General features: G+C 38.5%; 2 protein-coding genes across 2 annotated transcripts; one reads left to right on the top strand and one right to left on the bottom strand.

Annotated features, from left to right (window-relative positions):
* The first annotated feature begins 1497 nt into the window (after nucleotides 1-1497).
* CCNA2 (cyclin A2) lies at nucleotides 1498-7598 on the top strand. The gene is made up of 8 exons (XM_007946447.2): nucleotides 1498-1707; nucleotides 2642-2885; nucleotides 3898-4010; nucleotides 4196-4419; nucleotides 5740-5947; nucleotides 6324-6437; nucleotides 7043-7176; nucleotides 7550-7598. The coding sequence occupies exons 1-8, from the start codon at nucleotides 1498-1500 to the stop codon at nucleotides 7596-7598; spliced, it is 1296 nt and encodes a 431-aa protein (XP_007944638.1).
* Nucleotides 7599-8479: 881 nt separating this feature from the next.
* Nucleotides 8480-21097, bottom strand: EXOSC9 (exosome component 9). The gene is made up of 12 exons (XM_007946446.2): nucleotides 21032-21097; nucleotides 20597-20691; nucleotides 19698-19817; nucleotides 19480-19582; nucleotides 18475-18612; nucleotides 16464-16546; nucleotides 14919-15051; nucleotides 13760-13848; nucleotides 12827-12973; nucleotides 11566-11750; nucleotides 8995-9073; nucleotides 8480-8564 (listed from the first exon to the last, which is right to left on the bottom strand). Exons 1-12 carry the CDS (start codon nucleotides 21095-21097, stop codon nucleotides 8480-8482), a joined length of 1323 nt encoding a protein of 440 aa, XP_007944637.1.
* Between the last annotated feature and the right edge of the window lie 2588 nt (nucleotides 21098-23685).

Raw genomic sequence — 23685 nt, 5'->3', positions numbered from 1 at the left:
AGAATCACTAATTTCCTTTTACTCATATATGAAGGAAAACAGATTTTAAGAACACAGATTTTTTTTGTTCATTAACCTTCATGTAAATTTACTCATTTTTCAGGGGAATATTGTTACTATGAAATGGAATTCACTTGATGGCAGTGGGTTTGGTTTGGTTTTATTGTATTTAACTGCTTGCTTTAAAATGACAAAGACTATAATTAAAAAAAAAAAAAAAAAAAAACTGTTTCCAAGAAGGACAGACTCCTTTTAGAATTTGTTAGAAAAACAATAATGCTTCTGAATTTTATACCATAATATTTGTTATGTGGAAGTCTTGTTATATAGTAAATATGAGAATTTGTTAAAGGTACATATTATAGCTAAAAGTTTTAATAATGTCATATTGTTTGTACTATATTTAGACAGCCTTCATTTCTAAATGGAACATGTCTGTATCTAGATCACCAGAATTTCATTGTTTTTTGTTGGCTGCTTATATAAATAAAAGGCCACTGGTTGGGGAAAAGTGGAAAAAAATTGGTTTGGTTGAATTTCTTGTAGTACATTATTATTTATTATCTATATCAGTAGTTTAGGATCACCTTACATTGCATTTTCATTGGAAAAATTAAAAAGCATAATGATACAATCTGCCTACTGTGAAAAACACATCCAGAAATGACATTATAGGCTGCCACTAGCGTAGTACTATGTGAACAATGTTAAATGATTATGCACATTCTTTCATTTAATCCTAACGACAATCATATGTCGTGTAAGTATTATTGTAATTAATATATAAGAAAACTGAGACTGAAGACACTGAATAATTTGACCAAGACTACCAGGCCAGTAAGTGGCCAATCAAATTGTGAACCTTGGGGAACAAGTCACGTTAACTGAATGTCCCAAGACTAAAGGCTGGGCGGCCCACTAATCATTGTTAAAGTTTAATTCAGTTTATTCTGAAATGTACATACAGCTTTAAGTGCAGGGACTTCCTGGTGGTCCAGTTTAAAGTCACCAGAAGCTCAGGCCTCACCCTCTCCCGCCTTCCCAGCGCAGGCGTTTTTCCTCCCGCCGTCATTCGACTTTACTCCGCTCCACCCCGGCTCCCTTGCCTTCATGGCCGCCTACGCTGATCTGCGACTAAGTCGCTTCGAATGACGTCAAGGGCCCCTGTGGCTCTCATTGGTCCATTTCAATAGTCGCGGGATACTTGAACTGCAAGAACAGCAGCCACTCCGGCGGGCTGTTCGCTTTATCTCGGAGGCGTCTTGGGTTCTTGGTTCTCCAAGCCCGACAGTCCCTACCCGCACCTTTCGCATCCTCCTCCGGCCAGCAGAGCCCCGACCGGGTGAGCGGGCAGGTGGGCAGGCTGGCCCTGGCTGCGGCAGGCAGGCGGCTGCGGCTACTGAGTTCTTTGGCTGAGTCTGCGCGGCCAGTCGGCGAGCAGAGTGCACGCTGCTTGGCGCCGCAGGCTGATCCCTCCGCCTGCCCCCGGGAGCAGTAATGTTAGGCAACTCTGCACCAGCGCCCGCGGCCCACGAGGCGAGTTCGGCGCTAACATTGCAGCAGACTGCACTCCAAGAGGACCAGGAAAACATCAACCCCGAGAAGGCGGCGCCAGCCCAGCAGCCCCGGACTAGGGCTGGGCTGGCGGTACTGAAGTCGGGGAATTCGCGGGGTCCTGCGCCGCAGCAGAGGCCCAAGACGCGACGGGTAAGAAAGGACATGCGAGGGATCTGTAGGAGCGTGCTCCAGGCCAGAGTCGCGAATGGGATTAGCAGGCATAGAAGGATGACGAGAAAGCATTCTCTGGGCTTTTTAGCGGGACGCGAGGCTGCATTCCGCTTGGTCTCAAATTTCCCGGCTTGTGGGATGTCACACGGTGGTCGGTTCTCTCATTCCTTTTAAGCATACGACCTCTGCCAGCACTGTGCGTGTGCTGCCTGCCTAATCTCTTTTGGGGGCATCTTTATAGATACTGGGGCCAAACCAAGCCCTGCAAGAAGAATGTCGTCTTTGCCCGGCTTCGCGCTTTCGCTCTTCTGTTTCACCCCGGACATTGCTCTCTTCTGTAGGACGAAGGGACCGGGTCCCGCTTCCCCCTTTCCATCTGGTTAAGAGAATGCTTCTGCTTTATTAAAGGGTACAAGGAAAATACTTTACTTTTGGTAAATTCCCCCATTTTAGCCAGATGTGCTCTGTTGCCCCACCCTATTACCAATTCTTTGCTGGGGACAAATTTTTCTTTTCCTCTCTTACTACTCAAACTATTCTGGTCTGGTCTTTGCCCTAATTTTCTTGGTAGATATTTGGGAATAAACGTTTGGGAGTAATTGTCAGAAGGGACCAGTCCTTGGAGAAGGATATCATCCTAGGTAGGGAGTTAGAGAAGAAGGGGAAGAGCCTCAATGAGATGGACTGACAAAGTGGCTGCGAACATGGGCTCAAGCATGGCAATGATTCTGAGGATGTTACAGGACTCGGCTGTGTTTCTTGCTGTTGTACACAGGGTGGATATGAGTCAAAACCGACTCAATGGCGCCTAACCATCACCACATTTGGGAGTAAAAACAAATGCTGTGACGCTTAAGGGGAAGAAGGCAAAGCTGTTTAACAGCCTCAAGGACAGTTATTAATTTCTTTCTAGGTTGCACCTCTTAAGGATATTCCTGTAAATGATGAGCATGTCACTGTTCCTCCTTGGAAAGCAAACAGTAAACAGCCTGCATTCACCATTCATGTGGATGAAGCAGAAGAAAAGACTCAAAAAAGACCAATTGAATCTAAAAAAACTGAGCATGCTGATGCCCTGGCTTTTAATTCAGCTGTTACTTTACCTGGACCAAGAAAACCACTGGTATCTCTTGATTATCCAATGGATGGTAGTTTTGGTAAGTTTTAAGGAAAATCTGTATGAATCAAGGTAATTATGATTATTAAATAGACTACATATTTACCTAATCATTACACATAATGAGTTAGGTTTAATGTTAACAGGCTTAGAAAGGGTGTGGCTTGTCCCTAATTTCATAACTAATACATGACCTACAAAAGCACCCAATCCTAATTGCGTGTTCCTTCCAGTACACTACCAATCGAATCAATTTAATGAGATCTCAGTCACATATTTTAATCTGACCCTGCAAATGTTTGGTTAGAAAAATAGATTTCAGATGTATACCATTTAAGAGAGTACTACCTGAGAGTGCAATGTTAAATACTGTGATGTCTAACAACTCATAGCTTTAAAATTTCATTTCTGAAACGTAAGTCTAAGAATCATCTGATACCAGAAAGGGACATTGTCTTCCTCTTGTCAGTTGTTGTACCATGGCTGTTTGCACTTGCCCACATACAAAATGGAGTAGCTTTAGTAGACAGCTCTGTCTACAGTTTGTACTGTTTCTTTCTTATAAGGTTACTGAGTTACTGGTTAGCTCATTGAATACAATCTTGTTTTAGCTATATTTCTGTTGATCAGAAAAGTCCTTTGGAAATAATTTGGGTATTTTTATTTAAAGTCTGTAACAACTTTTTACCTTAGATTAATGGGTGATATTCTTTGCCGAAAAAAGGTAATTTAAATTACAAAAACATTAATCATTTGTTGATTGCGGTGTTAATCTACCTGTTTGAACTGCCCATGAAAAAGACTAATTTCCTCTTTAATATACTTGTTAATGAAAACCATTTAGTCTTGCTTCTAGTTATTTCCTAATTGTATTTTGAATGTATCAAATTCTGGGGTCTGCAGTCTTTCTTGGGGCAAGTCCATGTACTTTTGTCATGAACTAGGCTGAAATAAATGCTTTGATAACATAGCATTCTTGACAAAGGGAGTCAGTCACCTATTAAATAGAAAATTAAACAGTTAACTTAATTGTATCTTTTGAATTCATCCAGAGTCTCCACATACTATGGATATGTCAATTATACTAGAAGATGAAAAACCAGTGAGTGTTAATGAAGTACCTGACTACCATGAAGACATTCACACATACCTTAGGGAAATGGAGGTAAAAGCTCTCAGGATTCAGTTTGTATACTGTTACTCATTCAGTGTGGCTAAATGAAATTGAGAAGATAGTATTTAATTTTTTAACTTAAGGCCTATTTATGTTCCTAACACATAGCGTCTTTGTTAACTGTAGAAAAATCTAATTGTAATTTTAACACTATATGAAGTAACTTTTCTCAACAGGTAAAATGTAAGCCTAAAGTGGGTTACATGAAGAAACAACCAGACATCACTAACAGTATGAGGGCTATCCTTGTGGACTGGTTAGTTGAAGTAGGAGAAGAATATAAACTACAGAATGAGACCCTGTACTTGGCTGTGAACTACATCGATAGGTTCCTTTCATCGATGTCTGTATTGAGAGGAAAACTTCAGCTTGTGGGCACTGCTGCTATGCTATTAGCCTCGTAAGTCCAACTTGTTCTGTAGGAATAAAAGTGATTGGTTTCTCTCTGTAGGGAAAAAAATTAAGATTTTAACAGTGTGGCATTCTAACATACTACATAAGGCAGAGTCAGTGACTAGTTGTGCCATGATGAGAAAAGGGAAGAAGTAAAACTTAGATTCTAATTTAGAACATTAATTTTCCTAGATGTGTATTTTAGGTACCTTCTTGAACATGGAGAATTTGAGTACACTAGGCCTAGATTGTTTTTTGGGCTGTCAACTTGATTCCTACTCACAGCAACCCTAATGAGGCATATCTTAGAGATAGCGTGGATCTGTTCCAGACTACCGCAATAAACTGAGTATCACAATAAAGTGAACCACACAAATTGTTTTGGTTTTCCAGTGCATATAAAAGTTATGTTTATACTATACTGTAGTCTAGTATATGTGCATTAGCCTTAGGAAGATTTTGAAATATTGAGACTTGCTAAGATGTGACAGACACAGGAAGTAAGCACATGCTATTGGAAAAATGGTGCCGATAGACGTGCTCAATGCAGGATTACCACAAACCTTCAGTTTGTTAAAAAACAGAAACAGTTATCTGTGAAGCTCAGTGAAGCAATGCACAGTCAAACAAGGTATGCCTATATATGAAAGTGTAGAACTGCCCCACAGTTTTAAAATGTGGTTCTCTTTCATAGTAAGAGTGCTTTCTGGCATATAAAGCCAAAACCAAACCCACTGCTATCAAGTCATTGCCAACTCAGCTACCCTATAGGACAGAGTAGAACTACCCCGTAAGTATTCCAAGACTGTACATATTTATGGAAGCAGACTGCCACAACTTGTGCCCAGTGAAAAGTGGCTGGGAGGTTCAAAATGCTGGCCTTTCAGGTTAGCAGTTGAACACTTAACCCCTGCTGCTATCACGGCTCCCTTCTGGCATATAAGCAAAGGCTAATCTTCTACCCATTAAGATGTAATTTTCTAATACAAATTATAAATTTTTATAATTTTAAAATTATAATTTAATGTAAGACTTTAGTTCCTAAATTTTCAGCTACTTGGCATTATTGTTATCTTGGGAAATCTCGTGCCTCTCAGTTATTTCCTTTCCGAATCTCAAAGGTCCTTTATTATGAGGCTTGTGCCTCAGGGTTAGCAATTGGCTGCCCAATCTAGAAATGATGGGCAAGTACCAATGGAAATAGGCAGTGGGTAGGAAGTGTGGGTGTTGGAATAATTCCTTATGTTTTGCTGACGTAATTTCAGAATTGGGATTAGCAAGCTTGCCTCTCTTTAGGACTGACTACTTGAAACTTTTTTCATTGTAGAAAGTTTGAAGAAATATATCCTCCAGAAGTAGCAGAATTTGTGTACATTACAGATGACACCTATACCAAGAAACAAGTTCTGAGAATGGAGCATCTAGTCTTGAAAGTCCTTGCTTTTGACTTAGCAGCACCAACAGTTAATCAGTTTCTTACCCAATACTTTCTCCACCAACAGCCTGCAAACTGCAAAGTTGAAAGTCTAGCAATGGTAAGTTCCTTTCATTTTGCTGAATGGAGACTCAGGTCACAATTAGGGGCAAGCCCTAGCTTCTACATAGCTTTGGTCAAAATAATTTAGTATTCCAGGAACAGATTCCAGTGGTAAGAAAGCTTACCAATGGCAAAAGATAATGTATATCAGGGAAAGCAGTAAGAAGCGTGGTGTCAACTTTGAAGTTTTAGAGGTAGTAGCCAGATGAGTTGCTTTATAACTGTTACTTTAAAAAAAAAGAATGAAGCAAACCACTAAGATAAATATTTTAAGATAAAGGTATTTTTTTTTTTATGGTTGCTAAAAATGGTCTGAAAATGAGTATTTAAACTTTCAGAGCTTTTGTGGTCATTAAGGGTATTTTTTATTCCAGTTTTTGGGAGAGTTAAGTTTGATAGATGCGGACCCATACCTAAAGTATTTGCCATCAGTTATTGCTGGAGCAGCCTTTCATATAGCACTCTACACAGTCACAGGACAAAGCTGGGTATGTATTACTTTGTTTTCATACATCTCCCTTGTGAGTGGAGGCTTGGCGTGGTGGTAATGCATTTGACCACTAAAAATGGGAAGTTTAAGTCTACCCAGAGGTACCTAGGAATAAAGTCCTGATGGTCTCCTTCTGAAGCATCAGCCAGTGAAAACCCTTTGGAGCACAATTTTACTCTGACACATGGAGTCATAATAAGTCAGAGTTGAGTACCTTGTGCCAGGTAAGTTAAATAATTGATACAGAACTGGCTGATTGTTGTCTAGATTTACAGACCTGGAATAATTGCAAATATATACATTGTTCAAGCATCTTACATGTTGAATAACATCTTTCATTTGTTAGGTAGAAAGTTCAGTGATAACTTGGGATTTGAAAGCTGTGCTTAAAGAATTCGGGCCTTATGACCTGCTGCTGTCAGAGAAAGTAATACAAATCAGCACAAATGGGATGGAATACTGGCCTGAGGGAACAGGAAGATGTTAGAGGTGTTAGAGATTAGTACTGAAATTTTGACACACAAGCTTTTCAAGTGATCTGTTAACTTACTGTATTGTCTGTTACTAGAAACAAAACTCATGGTTCTCTACCCCATTCTCTAGCCTGAGTCATTAGCACGAAAGACTGGATATACCCTGGAAAGTCTTAAGCCTTGTCTCATGGACCTTCACCAGACCTACCTCAGAGCACCACAGCATGCACAACAGTCAATAAGAGAAAAGTACAAAAATTCAAAGTAAGAATTGAGTATTTATTCAAGCTTGCTAATCTAAATGACCTGAAAACTTAAAGGATAAACTAGCTCTAGTCTCCTTAAGGTGGCCATGCTTTGAGAAGGTTGTTGTTTTCTGTCTTACATTGGGTGGGGGGCAGTTTGTGCATTCATGTTCTAGGGACCACACAGTGATTCTATGTTGTTGTTATGTGCTGTCGAGTCAGACCTGACTCAAAGCGACCCCTCCTTGGGTTTCCGAGGCGGTATCATTACAGAAGTAGATTGTCCAGGCTATAGCCATTAATTTACTCAGATAGATATAGCATTTTTGAACTCTGTTTATATTATTCCATGATCTGCAGTCTGATTTTTTTTTTTTTTTTTTTTCAAATAGGTATCATGGTGTTTCTCTCCTCAACCCACCAGAAACACTAAATGTGTAAAAGTGAAGAGACTGCCTTTGATTTCTAAGATGTAAATCACTCAAAGTATATGGTGTACAGTTTTTATCTTAGGTTTTAATTTTACAATCATTTTCTGAATACAGAAGTTGTCAATTACAAATTATGCTATCTATTACCTTTTATGGTCTTAATTTGTATATCTTTTGTACATGTAACTATCTTAGATGTTTGGCTAATTTTAAGTGGTTTTATTAAACAAAGTATTAATGATGCCAGCTGTCAGAATAATGAGAATTAATAAATTGATCTGGAAAACTTGATGATTTGCAAGTCAAACTGAAATTGAGATTTTAAAAATCTATTTTAAGATTCTCTGAAAAAACTTACCTCAGGTTACTACAAAATGGGAAGTGAGGAGGCTTCTAAAATTAAAGCCATTTTAGGAAAACAGACCCTCAAGTCCTGACACTCATTGTCCTAACCAAGCCAATGTGCTGACTTTGGCATATGAACCAATGTGACCATAAGTGAAATAAATCTCTCCTTGTTTATCTGCACTGTGATGAGCTTCCATCACCTCTGCTTTCATCCCATGTACACCCTGCAACAGCCTGTGAAAACTGCTTTGTGCTCATCAAGTTCTATAATTTATTTACCTAGGTCAGTTACCTAAAACCTAAGGTTATGAGGAGGAAAATGGTGAATAACCCACAAATTCGAAAGGAAGATTATGGGTGGGGTGGGAAATGTTTGTGCAAATGAACAAAGAAATTCTCCAGATGCTTTATTTTAAAGCATAATATAAAAAATATACATTTCAAAAGTCTAGATTTTATTTTCAGATTTTGAATAAAAAATAACCAGAGTTGTTAACACTGAATAAATATATTTTTAATAGTATATATACAACTATGCTAGCTTTAATTAACAGCTCTCTTCTTTTTCCTCTTTTTCATTGGCTTTTTACTTGGTACTTTTTCTTGTTTTGCAATGCTGGTCTGCATTCTGTGAATAAGCAAAATAAACTGACTAACAATTTATTAACAGTATTAGTATATGTAAGAAACTGATTCCAAGCATGTGGAAAGTGGAACACTAGCATCAATACCCAATGTTTTACCAGCCTCACAGCATTCTGACTGTTAAATTTTTTATCACAAATGGAAGGCCTTGTTTCTTCCAGTAAGCTATAAAATTCATAAATATAGGAGTAAAATACAGTAACTTTATGATGCATCCCAACAATTTTAGTATAGAATTAGGTCCTATATTTATATATCTAAGATTGAAGAAAACATAGACGAACATATGAGTTTCTAATGATAATTAAAGGGATGTCCTTTTGTTTCTAGTAGAAGAGAATAAAACCAAAGAGTTATTAGCAAGCCTCTAAATGTTTGTATATACATTGAAAAATAAGCCAGAAATTTGTTACCTGATTTTCTTCAGATTCTTGTCTGGTTCTAAAATGATCATTTCTTCTTCTTCACTATCTGAGAGTACTATAGGGGCATCTTTAAGAAAATGTATAAAAAGCAATATAAATACTTTCTTGGGAAATTACCACATTGGCTTATATTAGAGATTTTAAAACTCTTTGTATACAAATAGAACCCAAGCTACTCTTTGGGTAGAGGCTTAGAGAGAGATCTACTTTATTCTTTCCAGATCTTCATTTACCTGAAGTAGCTCCTTGGAACTTTGAAAAACAGTATGTTTTCTCTTTCCCCTAAAAACTTAACACAACCACTTGATGCATATCCGTAACAGAAAAGTTAGAAAATAAATCTATTGTATCTTTTGCAGAACCAATTTGGAAGTAACTTGAAAATATGCCAATTGAACTGTTAGTTAACACTGAACGAAAATTCTTAGAAACAACTTTGGGGTCAAAAGGTACACACATCCTACAAGTTATTTTTGCCAAACTGTCCTCTAGAAATACTCTACACTCCAATAAGCTGGATATGTAAAAAGCCATTTCCTGTACACCTTAGCCAATGCTGGTATTTCTACTATTCCCCAATATAAAAGAAAATGCTGTCTCACTTTTTGCTTTGATTTGAATTATTTCCTTTATTACACAACTATGAAAACAGTTACTGGCTTTTTTCTATTTTGAGCTTTCAATTAGTCTCCTTTTTAATTTCTCCCTTTGTTCATATTATTTAAAAAGGCTCCATCCTAACCATTTCAGGTCCACCTTCATTATTCATTTGAGCGCACTATTTTTCAAACCAGCAACTGCAGGTCTATTTACCTTAGAAAAATACTTCACAAATATATAAAGAGGTGTGTAAAGGATGCTCACTGCAGTACTATCACAGTTAAACAAAACAAAAAGGAAGCAACTTAAATATTTATCAACTGGAATCATTTGACCAACCATTTCAAAATAATGTGGCTGATCTATATGGACTGACATGGAACGACTTCTCAGATTTGAAGTCTGTACTTAAGCAGCTTACATTAGTGTACATATTTGTTGTTGTTGTTGATATATGCTGTTGAGTCGGCCCCAACTCATAGCGACCCCTCCTTGGGTTTCCGAGGCAGTATCACTACGGAAGTAGGATTGCCCAACCTTCCTCCGAGGAGTGGCTGGTGGGTTTGAACCGCCAGCCTTCTGGTTAGCAGTCAAGTGCTTTAGCCACTAGGTGTACATATAGTAAGGAAATATATGGAACAAGTAGAGTAATACCAAATTAACAGAAGTAACCACCAGGAAAACTGAATAAAGATCCTAATCAGTGGGAAGTTGTTTTTTGTTTTGTTTTGTTTTGTTTTACCTATTTTTGAGTAATTCAAAATAGTAGGTTCTCAGTAATGTTTATAGGTAATAAGTTCCTTCCCTTAAAAGGCAGGTATATACATTACATACCTAACCACTATCATCTTGTTTTCTCAACAAATTGAATTTGGTTAGCATCCTCTAGTTCCCTGTCAGCCTAGATTCTTGTATGATTTGCTTTTGCTACATAAAAAGCAATTCATTATTATACGGGGCAGGAAATAATTTGGTTTTCTTAAAAATATCCACAGATAAATGAACAATCTCTCCAGTTCCATGGCTTTTAGAATACAAGGAACATTTAGGACTACCAGCATTCTAGACTCTTCTAGAATTTTTTGTTTTAACATTGCACTGTCCAATAGATAAGCCGGCAGACTATTTAAGAATAAACAAAACTTAAAATTCCTCAGTCGCACAAGACACGTATCAACTGCTCAATGTCTCATGTGCCTAGTGGCTCCTGTATTGGATAGTACAGATAGAGAACATTTCTATCATCTCTGAATGTTCTACTGAATACCACTAGTACCTAAGGCACTTGACTGCTAACCAGAAGGCTGGCGGTTCAAACCCACCAGCCACTCCTTGGAAGGAAGATGGGGCAATCTACTTCTGTAGTGATACGGCCTCGGAAACCCAAGGAGGGGTTGCTATGAGTCGGGTCCGGCTCGACAGCACATAACAAGTTACACTTTGGGTTTTTTATGTTTGAGCCTAGAAACTACAAAGAAAAGGCAAAATGCAGGAATGAGCCCTTTACAAAACAAGTCCACTTAAACTGGCCCATTTGTTAGGTATAAAAACAAAAATGTAAAATGCCAGTAGCATTTAAATATCAAAGTGTACCACATCTCCACAGAGAGAGCATGCTATCCTAGAAAAGAATAGGGAGTTAATATTGCAGGAAGCCTCAAAAGTTTAGTTGAAATTTGCATCACAAAATATTTAACTACTCCAAAAAGGAGATTGATCTATGTATATGCACTGCCTATCTAATCTATCTTTATAGTTGTTGTTGTTGTTATGTGCCATCGAGTCGCCCCGACTCATAGCGACCCCTCCTTGGGTTTTTGAGGCAGTATCACTACGGAAGTAGGATTGCCCAACCTTCCTTCCGAGGAGTGGCTGGTGGGTTTGAACCGCCAGCCGTCTGGTTAGCAGGCAAGTGACTTAGCCACTATGCTACCAGAGCTCCCATAAAATGTCACCCACCTTGGCTTCCAATATTGGAGATTTCTACTCCAGTGTCCATTTTTATACTATCAAGAATGATAGCTTCATCGCTGCCACCTTCCTCCTCTTCTTCCTTCTCAGAGTCTTCAAGATCACCCCAGGAGTTTTCTATGCCTTCTCCAATCTGAGCAGTTCCAGGAGTCCATAACACAGGATTAGAGACACTTAACAAGTTAAGAAAACAAACAGCGAAAATGACAACTGCTATTGGATGCACTGGTGGCGTAATGCCTAAGGCATCTGACTGCTAACCAGAAGGCTGGTGGTTCAAACCCACCAGCCACTCCTCGGAAGGAAGACTGGACAATCTACTTCTGTAGAGATACTGCCTCGGAAACCCAAGGAGGGGTCGCTATGCGTCAACTCCGACTCGACGGCAGTGGATTTGGGTTTTAATTTTTTATTGGATGCACTGTTAGAAAAATGAGTTTTGAGACTGATTCAAGTGTGCCTCAAATGCTTGGAAAAATTTTCACTAATAGCTGTTCTAAGGAGCTTTGGTGGTACATTGCCTAAGGCATGTGACTGCTAACCAAGAGGCTGGTAATTCAAACCCCCGAGCCACTCCACAGAAGGAAGATGAGGCAATCTCCTTTTGTAAAGATTTACCACCTTGGAAACCCAATGGAAGTTGCTATGAGTCAGAATCAACTTGATGGCAGTGAGTTGGTTTTTTGTTTGTTTGTTTACTATGAATGGCTGGACAGTGAAGAAAGAAATGTAAAATCTAAAACTCAGGAAAAATTTTTATAATAGTAAGAAATAGCAAGAGACAGAATGGCTCTCTACATTTTAGTCATTGTAATTTCATGAATGGATGAATAAATTAAAGAATAATGTTTAAGGGTGCATAAAGTGCTTGACCATGCCATCAATGTTATAAAACAATTTTCCAAAGGAAAATGAAATGCTATAATTTGTTTCTTAAAATATAGAATTTTCTGGTGTTTGTAGAACTAAAGCTGGGTGCTCCATCACCTCAGTATGACTCATGACTCAAATAACTATCTTGCATTGTATCTTAAATGTTCTCACTAGTTCTCTAACAAGTAAGATAAATAATTCTTTCAGAAAACAAATTTCAGTATGCAAACCCTTCACAGTCTTATTTACTCCCAAAAGGAGACTGAGTTACGTATGTGCACTGCCTATCTAATCTATCTTTATAAAGAACCCATAAAATGTGTTATGAAAAAAATGTCTTTTTGTTTTCATTGCAAAATCCACCCAATTAAGATACACTTCTGAAGGAGGTTCAGCTTCAGCAATGATTTCTTCTGCTTTCTCCGCTACATTGGAGGTATCAATGGGGGCCTTTTCCATTTTAAATGCTGTGATCCTCTGATTTGCTATAGATTCTGCAAAGCCAAACTTTCCACCTTCTTTCCTGCATGTGGGTGTTTGTTTTTTGGAAGGAAGGGTTAGAGGTGAGAGAAGACAGGGAGGAAAAAAAAAAGAGTTATTATTTTATCCTTGGATAAGAAATACTGAAACAGAGATGGTTTATTTGAGTAATTTAACTATGCCTGTCAAGGAACTGTCTACCATCTATTGAACCTGGCACATGCGAGGTGCTAAAAGTACATTATTATCTAATCTGCAAATCAGGCTTATCAAGTAGGTATTAACTTCCCATATTATAAAACAGGACACTGATGTATCTTAAGATCACACAGTGAAAGGTAAAGATGACAACTCCAATTTGTGTTCCTTCCATTAGATTCTTTTACCTATGAAAATGTTAATTTTGAAAGAAAAATCTTATTTTCAGTATAGGTCATGTTTAAACTGAAATAAAATTGATTTTATTAAGCAGAGCTCAATCAACTTAAAAAACATACTAAGTGGCATATCAGGAGCTCTGGTAACATAGTGCCTAAGGCACTTGACTGCTAACCAGAAGGCTGGTGGTTCAAACCCACCAGCCACTCCTCAGAATGAAGGTTGGGCAATATACTTCCGTGGCAATACTGCCTCGGCAACCCAAGGAGGGGTCTCTATGAGTTGGGGCCAACTTGATGGCACATAACAACAACAAGAAGTAGCATATCCACCTGAGAGTACAAATAAGGGAAGATCCAAGTATAAAAAATATAATGGTAGCCTCTGTGAAAGAAAAGCCCTTAATGGAAAACAACTATTAAAAGATCATTTAGTTCTGAAAAAATCTTACCTCACTTTCTGGTCATTCTCCAAAGCTCTCTGTATTAGTTCTGTAATTTCTGCTACTTTCACACCAGCTATTTTACTACATCTCAAAACCTAGTTATAAAAGTAAACTATTATTTAAAGGCAACAAACCAAGGGGCCTCTAAACAATATAAAAACAAGAATTTCTTATCTAAGAGATTAATTTTTCTACCTTTATAATTTATTTAAACCTGACTTTTCAAATATAAATACAATGTAAAAAGCTAAGGCAAGATGTGACAAGTGTTTTAAAATATTTGAATGACTATCATGTTAAGGGAGCAGATCTGAAAACTTCTGATAGGAGAATATGAAAGACACCACTGAAGAAGCCATAGAAATATTTGCTCTGGGATGCACTACCTTTCTCTGTTAGTAATCTACACTATTAGTTTAAGATATGGCTGCATAGTGTTCCCTTGGAAGCTTTTATAAAACAAAAAGATCCCCAGACCTCAGGGACCTATGATCTGAATCTCTGGAACTAGGCATCTGGTTAGTGGCCTTGATGCTGGTAATGATAATGGCACCTAATATTTATTGAGCACTTAATATATATTTGACACTGTGTGCTATATTATCTATCCATCTTTATATTTTTCTAAAAACGTGCAATTTTACAGATAAAGAACTAAAGATATTAAAGCATTTGTCCAAATTCAGCTAGTACAAGGCAGAAATGGAATTTGAGCTAAAGCAGTCTGTTCTCTTAACCACCTACTCTATATGCTATTTGCCAATCTGTTTTTTAAAAGCTTCCATGTGAAGCTGGTATATAGCTGGATTTGAGAATGACTAGTTATTGTACCTCAATTCTAAGGGGAAAACCATCTCTTTACCTAATTTCAATTTTCTGACCAGTATTTATCAGCAGGTACATGAATCTCTTTCTTTACTGGGAAGAAAAACTGCTCTTCTATCCTGAAGGGTAAAGTAACTAGAGGGCCAGATATGAGAGTGGTTAAGGGAGAAAGGAGGATACCTCCTAACCACCAGTCAACAGCAGGCAGTGGTTATACTGAAACGAGATTCTAACATATCCTAGAACTAATCATTTCAAATATCCTTCTTGGATTTTAGTCAGAACTAAAGTTCTAAGAGAAGAAACTTATTCTTAATTACACATTAATCAAAGCACTAACTTGGTCTTTCAGTAGCATTATCCCACCACTGGACTGGATAGTACAAATCTCTCGATGCTTGTTCATGGCAATCACCAGCAAGCCATCCATTACACGTTCTTCACGCTCATTGGGATCCACCAATAAATATGTTCTGAAATGAATGTTAAAATGAAAAAATCTGGAAGGCTGAATGTTTGTCATTTCTAGGATAATGGAGGTTTTTTAAAAGATGGCATAAACAGTCAACACAGTTCAGGATTTAACTCTGGTTTTACTCCAATAAGGAAAGAGACCAACTATTGTTTCTATGAAAACAAAATGAATTCCAAAGGGCTCTCCCTTAACTATTACAGTGAAATCACATTAAGTTCACATTTGTTTTGTTAATGCTGTGTATTTCTGTGCTGCCCAATATATTAGCCACTAGTCAGTCATACGGGAGCTCTGGTAGCATAGTGGCTAAGACACTTGCCTGCTAACCAGACGGCTGGTGGTTCAAACCCACCAGCTACTCCTCGGAAGGAAGGTTGGGCAATCCTACTTCCATAGTAATACTGCCTCGGAAACCCAAGGAGGGGTTGCTATGAGTTGGGTTTGACTCGATGGCACATAACAACAACAGTCAGTCGTACATGGGTACTGAGACCTTAAAATGTGACTAGGCCAAATTGAGGTGGACTGTAAGATAGACCCTGGATTTTAAAGGTGTAGTGGAAATAAAAGAATGTAAAATACCCATGAATAATTTTTTAAAGTACTTATTACATATTAAAGTAATACTTTAGAAATACTAGATTAAATAAAATATATCAAAATTATTTTCACCCGTTTCCTTTTACTTTTTAATGTGGCTACTGGGAAATTTAAAAATGCATATATGGCACTCATTAAATTTCTATTGGACAGCGCTATTTCCTTCCAATGAAAATTCTACACTACAATGACTAAATATTGAAAAGTTTTTCTCTAGTCCTTAGTCACAAATTGTTAAAATACCTCCCTGTGTTTGGAGTTGGAACTGACTCAACAATAATGGGTTTGTTTTAAAACAGATTTAAGACTCAAGCTTCTGTCCGTTACATGACCTAAAAGACCCCTGGTTTCCTGCTGTATAAGGAGTTAACAGTGAGTTTTGAAGAAACCACTAAACAGCTGAAGGAAAAGTAATTTTCTTATCCTGGCTTATAAACCATTTTCCCTTGTGGCTTTCTCCTACAACTAATCAATTTAATGTGCTCTGTTGTCCTGTCTTCTATTAATCCATAATACTTATTCCACTTTCTCTTAACATCTGTATATCCTTAGGAAAGCTAAGACACTATGATGCCACAGAAAATTCTTAAGTTTCTAAGTATGTCATGAAAAGAAAAACAATGGGAAGCATCTTTGTTGTTGAACAGTTTGTCACTTCTGTGGAGAAAATTCTGCCAACTAATGCCCTTAAAAACAAAGAAAAGGAACAATAAAATTCTTTAATATTAAAAAGGGGACACGGTGTTCATTTATCCATGAAAAATTTGAATAGAGCAAAAAACCTCTAGCTGCCCACAAGGCAAGACTCACCCTTGCTGGAAGAAGGCAAAACTGACACAAATGGGCATGTGGTGGATACTTAATGGTACAGGATCACGCTCTTCAGGTGTGTACTATTTCCAAAGAAAACGTTCAAGAATTACAAATGACTCTGTTACAAACATACAAAAATACTCATCTTACATTATCAAACATTAAAATAAAAAATAAAATATCCTTAATCCTCAGGGAACACTTCTTTTATATTACTTGTTGGACTTTGTCACTCAGGTTCTGCAAAACTTTTTGGCATTTTCAACAGCTTTACTGATGCATAATTTACATATCATAAAATCTATTCACTTTCAGTATAGAGTTCAATTTTAGTAAACTTATAAGAGTTGTGGTCATCACCACAATCTAATTTTTCAACATTTTCTTTACTCCAGAAAATTCCCTTGAGCCTGTTGGCAGTCAATCCTCCTTGACCTCTAGCCCCACAAAGTTACCACTTACCTGCTTTTTATCTCTATAAATCTCTTTCCTGGGCATTTTTTAATATATGGAATCAAATAGTCTATACTCTTTTGCATTTGGCTTCTTTCATGAAGCATAAGCTTTCATCCATTTTACATCATATATCAAGCAGCCCTGGTGGTGCACTGGTTAAGCACTCTGCTGCTCACCAAAAGGTCAGCCATTCAAACCCACCAGCCCCTTCTACCAAAGAAAGATGTGGCAGTCTGCTTCCGTAAAGATAGCAGCTTTGGAAACCCTATTGGGCAGTTCTCTGTCCTAGAGTCACTATGCATGAGAATCAACCCAATGGCAATGGGGTGTACTACGTATCAGTAGTTGGGACTCTTTTAAATAGTATTCTATTGTGTGGATATTCCACATACGTATCCATTTACCATTTGACAGATGTGATTATCTCCAGTTTTTGGCTATTATGACCTATACTGCTATACACATTCCCATACAAGTCTTTGAGTGAACATAAGCATTCATTCCTCTTGGGTAGATTCTTAGGCATGGAACTGCTGGGCTGTAAGGTAAGTTTACATTTAACTTTTTTAAGAAACTGAAAAAGATTTCCAACATAACTGTCAAAAAAAACTCAAACACAATGCTGTCAAGTCGAATTTGACTCATAGTGACCCCTCCTTGGGTTTCTGAGGTGGTATCTCTATAGAAATAGATTGCCCAGTCTTCCTTCTAAGTAGCTGGTAGGTTTGAACCACCGGCCTTTTGGTTAGCAGTCAAATGCCTTACTATTTTATATTCTTATCAGTTTCCTAATTGGTCTTTCTTCTTCCTTATACCAACTACCTCCCTTAAAAGAACACATCTCTACTGTTAATAAACATTTTGCCCTACCTCTCTAAGTCTTTATAGAATTTGCTCCAGTCTAATGCCTACAAGCAGCATTATGAATGATTGCTTAGAGAATCTGAGCATCTGAAGTTTCCTTTTACAACTTTAAAACTCAAACTACCATTATGGTAAACTTTCATTATGCTACAATGTAACTTACATGAAGGTCAATGGTTTACAAAATGTGGTCCCTGGACCAGCAGTATCACCATTCCCTAGAAACTCTGTAACAGGCCTATTCTGGGGACCACTCTTGCCATATACTCCACTTAATAAAGAAAAGTCACGTAGAGATGTGACTGCTGATTTCTGAGTCAGATCTGACTAGACAGCAATGAGTTTGGTTTGTTTTTTTCTTGTAAGTGAAGCATCTCACTGGGCTCGAAACTACATTTTTCAATGGAAGCCAACTACTTCATTTAATGCTCAATTCAAAGAATTATCCACCTAGTTTTATTATGGAACACCTGGCTAGGTGGTGCTGCTTTTACTGACAGACATCTCAACACAGGAAATTTAGAAGATTCCAAGGGTCAATTTTGACCATATGCAGTTTCTGCCTTATGAACAAATTTTAGAACCTAATTGCCATCTAAGATATGACTTCACTAACAGTAGATGCCTGCACATTCAGGATACTCATTCATTCATATGAAGGAGCCTGGCTCACATCATGGGAGCTTACCAGTGTTACTTCATCTCCTTGGACTGACACATCAGGTCTTCGGAAGTGACATAAGGCCACAATTGCAGCAATGCTGGCAGCATCAATAATATTTCCATCATGATTTAATAAATGTAGGTCCACACGTATTTGCCAAACCTAAAAATAAATTTAAAATCCTAACTGATCACAACCAGCTCCTACTTATCAGGAAACATAACACTCTGTGCAATTTTTTCTCTGTTATTCATGCTATTTTATCAATAAAAATATATTTTAAAAAGTATTAAGCCAGTATTCATCTGAAATACTAATAGCTCATCTTTCTATGAGTCACACAACCTTAAATACATAGTTTAAATAAAGAGAATCACTCTATTTGTAAGCTAAGATTTTCCAAATTCTGTATCTTTTTATGGTGTCTCCTAAGTATAAAATCTCAAATTGTTAAGTTTTGTTTAATACTATTTCTGATAACCTTACAAATAATGCAAATAGATGGAAATACCATATCCAAGTATGGAATAAGGATGAAAAAGGCTAAGTGCATTCTCTGAAGTCAAAAGCTGGTCAAAAATACCCTAATCAAGAATAAAAGTCTAGTATCACATGCAGCACAATTTATTGAGACTAGGATTTCTAGCCTCTGTCCTACCATTGACTCATTGTATGGTACAGTGTAAGTCAATAAATGTATCCAAATGAAGGATTTTATCCATTCTCCATCCCTGAAAATGGAAAACACTATCTGCTTTTATCAATGCCCTTAAATAACATAAGAAAATAAGGTGAAAAGAATGAAAAAGCCACAAATTCTGTGAATGAAACATTTGCCATTTAAAGATGATTTTGTCCCTTAGAAAGAGATTACAAAAGGCTCACTGGAAAACTTGCAATAAGGAACACTTGCAATAAGGTGACCCAGTAGAAAACTGAATTAACTAAAGCTCTGAAAATGAAAGTAAAGATACAAGGTCACATGAATCAACAATATTCATCCTAAAATTAAGAATTTAGGCATGTTACCTTTTCACCAGCAACAACACAGAGAGATTCAGTGTCTATACACTTTGAATTTCTTAAACATCTTTCCAAGAGACGGTTCAACTTCACCAAGAGATCTGACTGCCTATGAAAACAGGAATGGACGAATGTCATGGAATACAATGCCAAGCATTAAAACAATACCTCACTCTTGTTAGGTTTCCCTCTAGTAAAACAGTTGAAGAAAAAGATTTTAATACCTGCCGGGTTCAAAAGCTGGGGCAGCCATCTGAGACAGTTCAAGGTTAAAAAAAAGAATACCTTCTGTTGCCCTATTGAGTTTTGGAGAAACAAGTTCACAGGAAACCTGTCCAAGAACTCTGCAAAGATAAAGAGTACAATCGTGTTAAATAAATGTATTTCCTTTCTAATTAAAAAAAAAAAATTCTAAAAGAGATAACAAGTAAATTTTCATCTCGACTAATAATGTGCTCGACATGATGAATCACATAAGGTAAAAATTACATATCAAGTATAGTACAATATAAGCAAAAATAAAGCACTTATTGAGATAACAATAAAAAACACCCTCTTCATATTACAATAGTCACTATTCTATAGATTTTTTAAACTTTTATAAAAAACAATTACCTTTTATTTCTCCTTTCTAGTTCAAAGGAGCTTGAAAACTTGAGATTCCTTAATATTTGCATATGGCACAGTTTGCTAATATTATTAGACCAGATATACCCACAGCTTCCAAATCAACATAAAAGCCTAATTTTCGTATCATGTGAGGAAAATGGGACCAACTTATGGACAAAACGCTCAGGAGCTCTACAATCCTCACATTATATAATGTGAAAAGAGGTGGGCACTGCAGTGCCCAAAACAAATTCAGGGTATTTCAGTAGATGTCTATATAACTTAAAATGGTCAGAAAGAACGATGTGACACTCATACAGCAGAAAATACATTCATAATTAAAAAATAAAAAGTGACTATAAAACCTAAAAATCTTGCGTTAAAGAAAATACATTTCTTTTGGCATCTAACAATGTATTGTCCGAACTTCCCAACTACTCTGTAAACAACTGAATCAAGGTTCTTTTCAAACCGTTCTCCACTGAACTTACATCTAATACGAATTCTTTGTTACCTTGTTTTTCCAAGTTCCACAATACAGCAGCCATAATCTGTCCCAAATGAGATCTTGATGGTCCTATAATCGTAGGTTTGTCTTCCATCCAACCGCTGTAAACACAACATCCATTCATTTATTCCTTGAACGGGGATTTACCGATCAACTACTACATCACAGGGTCTGATCTAAGCATCTGGATGAAAAGTGGAATCTTCACTACTCCACCCCCATAGAGAAGTCCGGTCACTGACAGTCGCTAGGGTGACAGGAGTTTCGTAAAGAAATGGTCCGGGTAGAAAAACGTCTCGGGGTGGGGGGAACTCATTGGCCATTTCCCCAGGGGGCTTCTGGGCCAGCTTCGGTCAGGTCTGCGCTCCTAACCAGGAAGCCTGAGGTGGACCGCGGAACCAAGACGCCCACACAGCGCGCAGTTCTTTGGAGACCTCTTACCTTCTTCTCTTCAATGGCGCGAAGCAGGAACCGGCGCTCGCAGTTTGAAAGCGGCGTTTCCTTCATGGTGTGGCGGCTTTCAGGCCGCACAGGCACCTGTATCCCGTAGAAAGTGGAAACAGCTCCTTTTTACACGCGCCCAGCTCTCTGCGGCGCTGGAAATTTACGTCATCAAGGCGCTGCGGCTGGTAGTGGGAAAACAAACGAGCAAGACATCACCAGTGCGCAGGCTCAAGGCAAGGTACGGGCAGGCAAAGTGAACTGGGAAAAGCAAAGTGACTTAAAAAAATAATACTGCCGCCGAGTGGATTCGACTCATAGCGACGATTCCTTGGGTTTCCGAGGCGGTATCTCTACGGAAGTCAATTGCCCAGTCTTCCTTCGGGGAGTGGCTGAGAGTTTGAACTGCTAGCCCTCTGGTTAGCAGTCATATACCTCAGGCACTATGCCACTAGAGCTGTCCAAAGTGGCTTAGGGAGAGATGTATTTCTGTAAGAGGAGAATCTTTCTACTTCTTTTATTATAAACGTCTACGGTTCAAACCCACTAGCCACTCCTCGGAAGGAAGATGGGGCAATCTACTGCCGTAGTGATACTGCCTCGGAAACCCAAGGAGGGGTCGCCATGAGTCGGTCCGACTGGAGGGCACATAACAACAACAAGGAGGAAAGGGAGCTCTGTTGGTTTAGTGCCTAAGGCATTTGACTGCTAACCAGAAGGCTGGTGGTTCAAACCCACCAGCCACTCCTCGGAAGGAAGGTTGGGCAATCCTACTTCCGTAGTGATACTGCCTCGGAAACCCAAGGAGGGGTCGCTATGAGTTGGGGCCGACTCGAGGGCACATAACAACAACAACAACAACATCAAGACCGGGCAGTGTTTCCTTCTGTTGTACACGGAGTAGCCAGCCATGAGTCTGAGCCCACTGCTCCGTGCTTAACAACAAAAACAATGAAGTGGTAAAAGGCAGGAATTCCAAACCCCCTGGGTTAATATTCTGGGTTAAGCTCTGGTGGCTTAGTGGATAAGGCATTTGGCTGCTAACCGGAAGGTCAGGTGTTTAAACTCACTAGAAGCTCTAGCATAGTGTCTAGGGCACTTGACTGCCAACCAGAAGGCTGGTGGTTCAAACCCACCAGCCGCCCCTCGGAAGGAAGGTTGGGTAATCTACTTCCATAGTGATACCACCTTGGAAACCCAAGGAAGGGGTCACTATGAGTTGGGGCCAACTGGAGGGTGCATAACAACAACAACAACAGCCACTCGGCAGAAGGAAAATGGGACAATCTACTTCCATAAAGATTTACAGCCTCAGAAACCCAATGGGGGTAGCTATAAGTTGAAATTGACTGCTTGGCAGTGTGTTTAGTTTATTTGGTTTGGGGTTAAAATTCTGGTTCTGCTACTAATGCTGTGACAGTGAGTAACTTACTTAACTTATGTGCCTCACTTTCCTTATCTACAAATTAGGGGTAATGAATCTATTTATTGAGAGCGATAAAAGCAAATTAGGGAGGGTGGGTAGGTTGCTGCCATGGAATTGACTCCAACTCATGGCAACCCTGCTTACAGGAGGAGAAGCTGCTGGGTTCTGGGTCATCCTCACTATTGGGGGCATATTTGAGTTCTATTGCAGCTACTGTGTCAAGCCTCTCACCAAGTCTTCCTTACTCTCATAGGCCATTCACATTCACCAAACACAATGCCCTTTCCGAGTAATTTGTTCCCTCCTGATGATATGTTCAAGCGAATGAGTTGAGCAATGTTCTCTAGTGACCTGTAAGTTTTTCAGTGGCTACTTTTTGGTAGTTGATTGACAGGTCTTTCTTCCAAATCTGTGTTGGTCTGGAAGCTCCACTGAAACCTGTCCACCATTGTGGGTGACCCTGCTGGTATTTAAGAAAACAGTGGCATTGTGTGCAGCATCACAGCAACATGCAGGCCACCACAACACAACAAACTGAGAAACGGATAGTGGCAAAAAAAAAAAAACCTAGTTATTGTATGTAAAATTAGGAACCCTGGTGACACAGTGGGTTAAGCACTTGGCCACTAACCAAAAAGTTGGTTGTCTATTTCCATAAAGATTACAGCCTCGGGAACCTTAGAGAGCAGTTCTACATTGTCCTATAGGGTCCCTACCAGTCAGAAGCCACTCAATAGCAACAGATTTGAGTTGGAATGGACTCGACCGCAACCACACTCAACAACAACATATGTGAAATTCTTAGAACAAGGCCTGGCTGGGAGTAAGTGCTATTTCAATTATTTGCGTATTATTATTTTATTTCCTTTTACTTTGGAGGTAGCTAACACTAACTTCTACACAGCCTTGATTATGCTTCTTTTATCTCTTCTCACGTGTTTTTTTCTACCAGTCTTATATTGTGGTCTCAACTTGTACCTCTTGCAATGCATATTATCAGTAACTATTTATAGAGAGCCTACTGTGTCTCAAGAATAATTCTGATGCAGGAGAAATGGGGAGAGCAAAATCCTTGCCTTTAAGAAATTTATCTTCTCTTCAGAGGAGACAAACAATTTCAAGTTCAGTGCTATCTGGGAATGGGATGCTATTTTAATAGGGGTAGTTGCAGGAAGAAGTCACTTTATTGAAATGACATTTCACATGCCTATGAAGCAGTTGAAAATAT

Source organism: Orycteropus afer, unplaced genomic scaffold, assembly GCF_000298275.1.
Source record: "Orycteropus afer afer isolate SDZICR_OR568_19922 unplaced genomic scaffold, OryAfe1.0 scaffold00162, whole genome shotgun sequence".
Classification (NCBI taxonomy): Eukaryota; Metazoa; Chordata; class Mammalia; order Tubulidentata; family Orycteropodidae; genus Orycteropus; species Orycteropus afer.
This window is presented reverse-complemented; position numbering and strand designations above follow the sequence as displayed.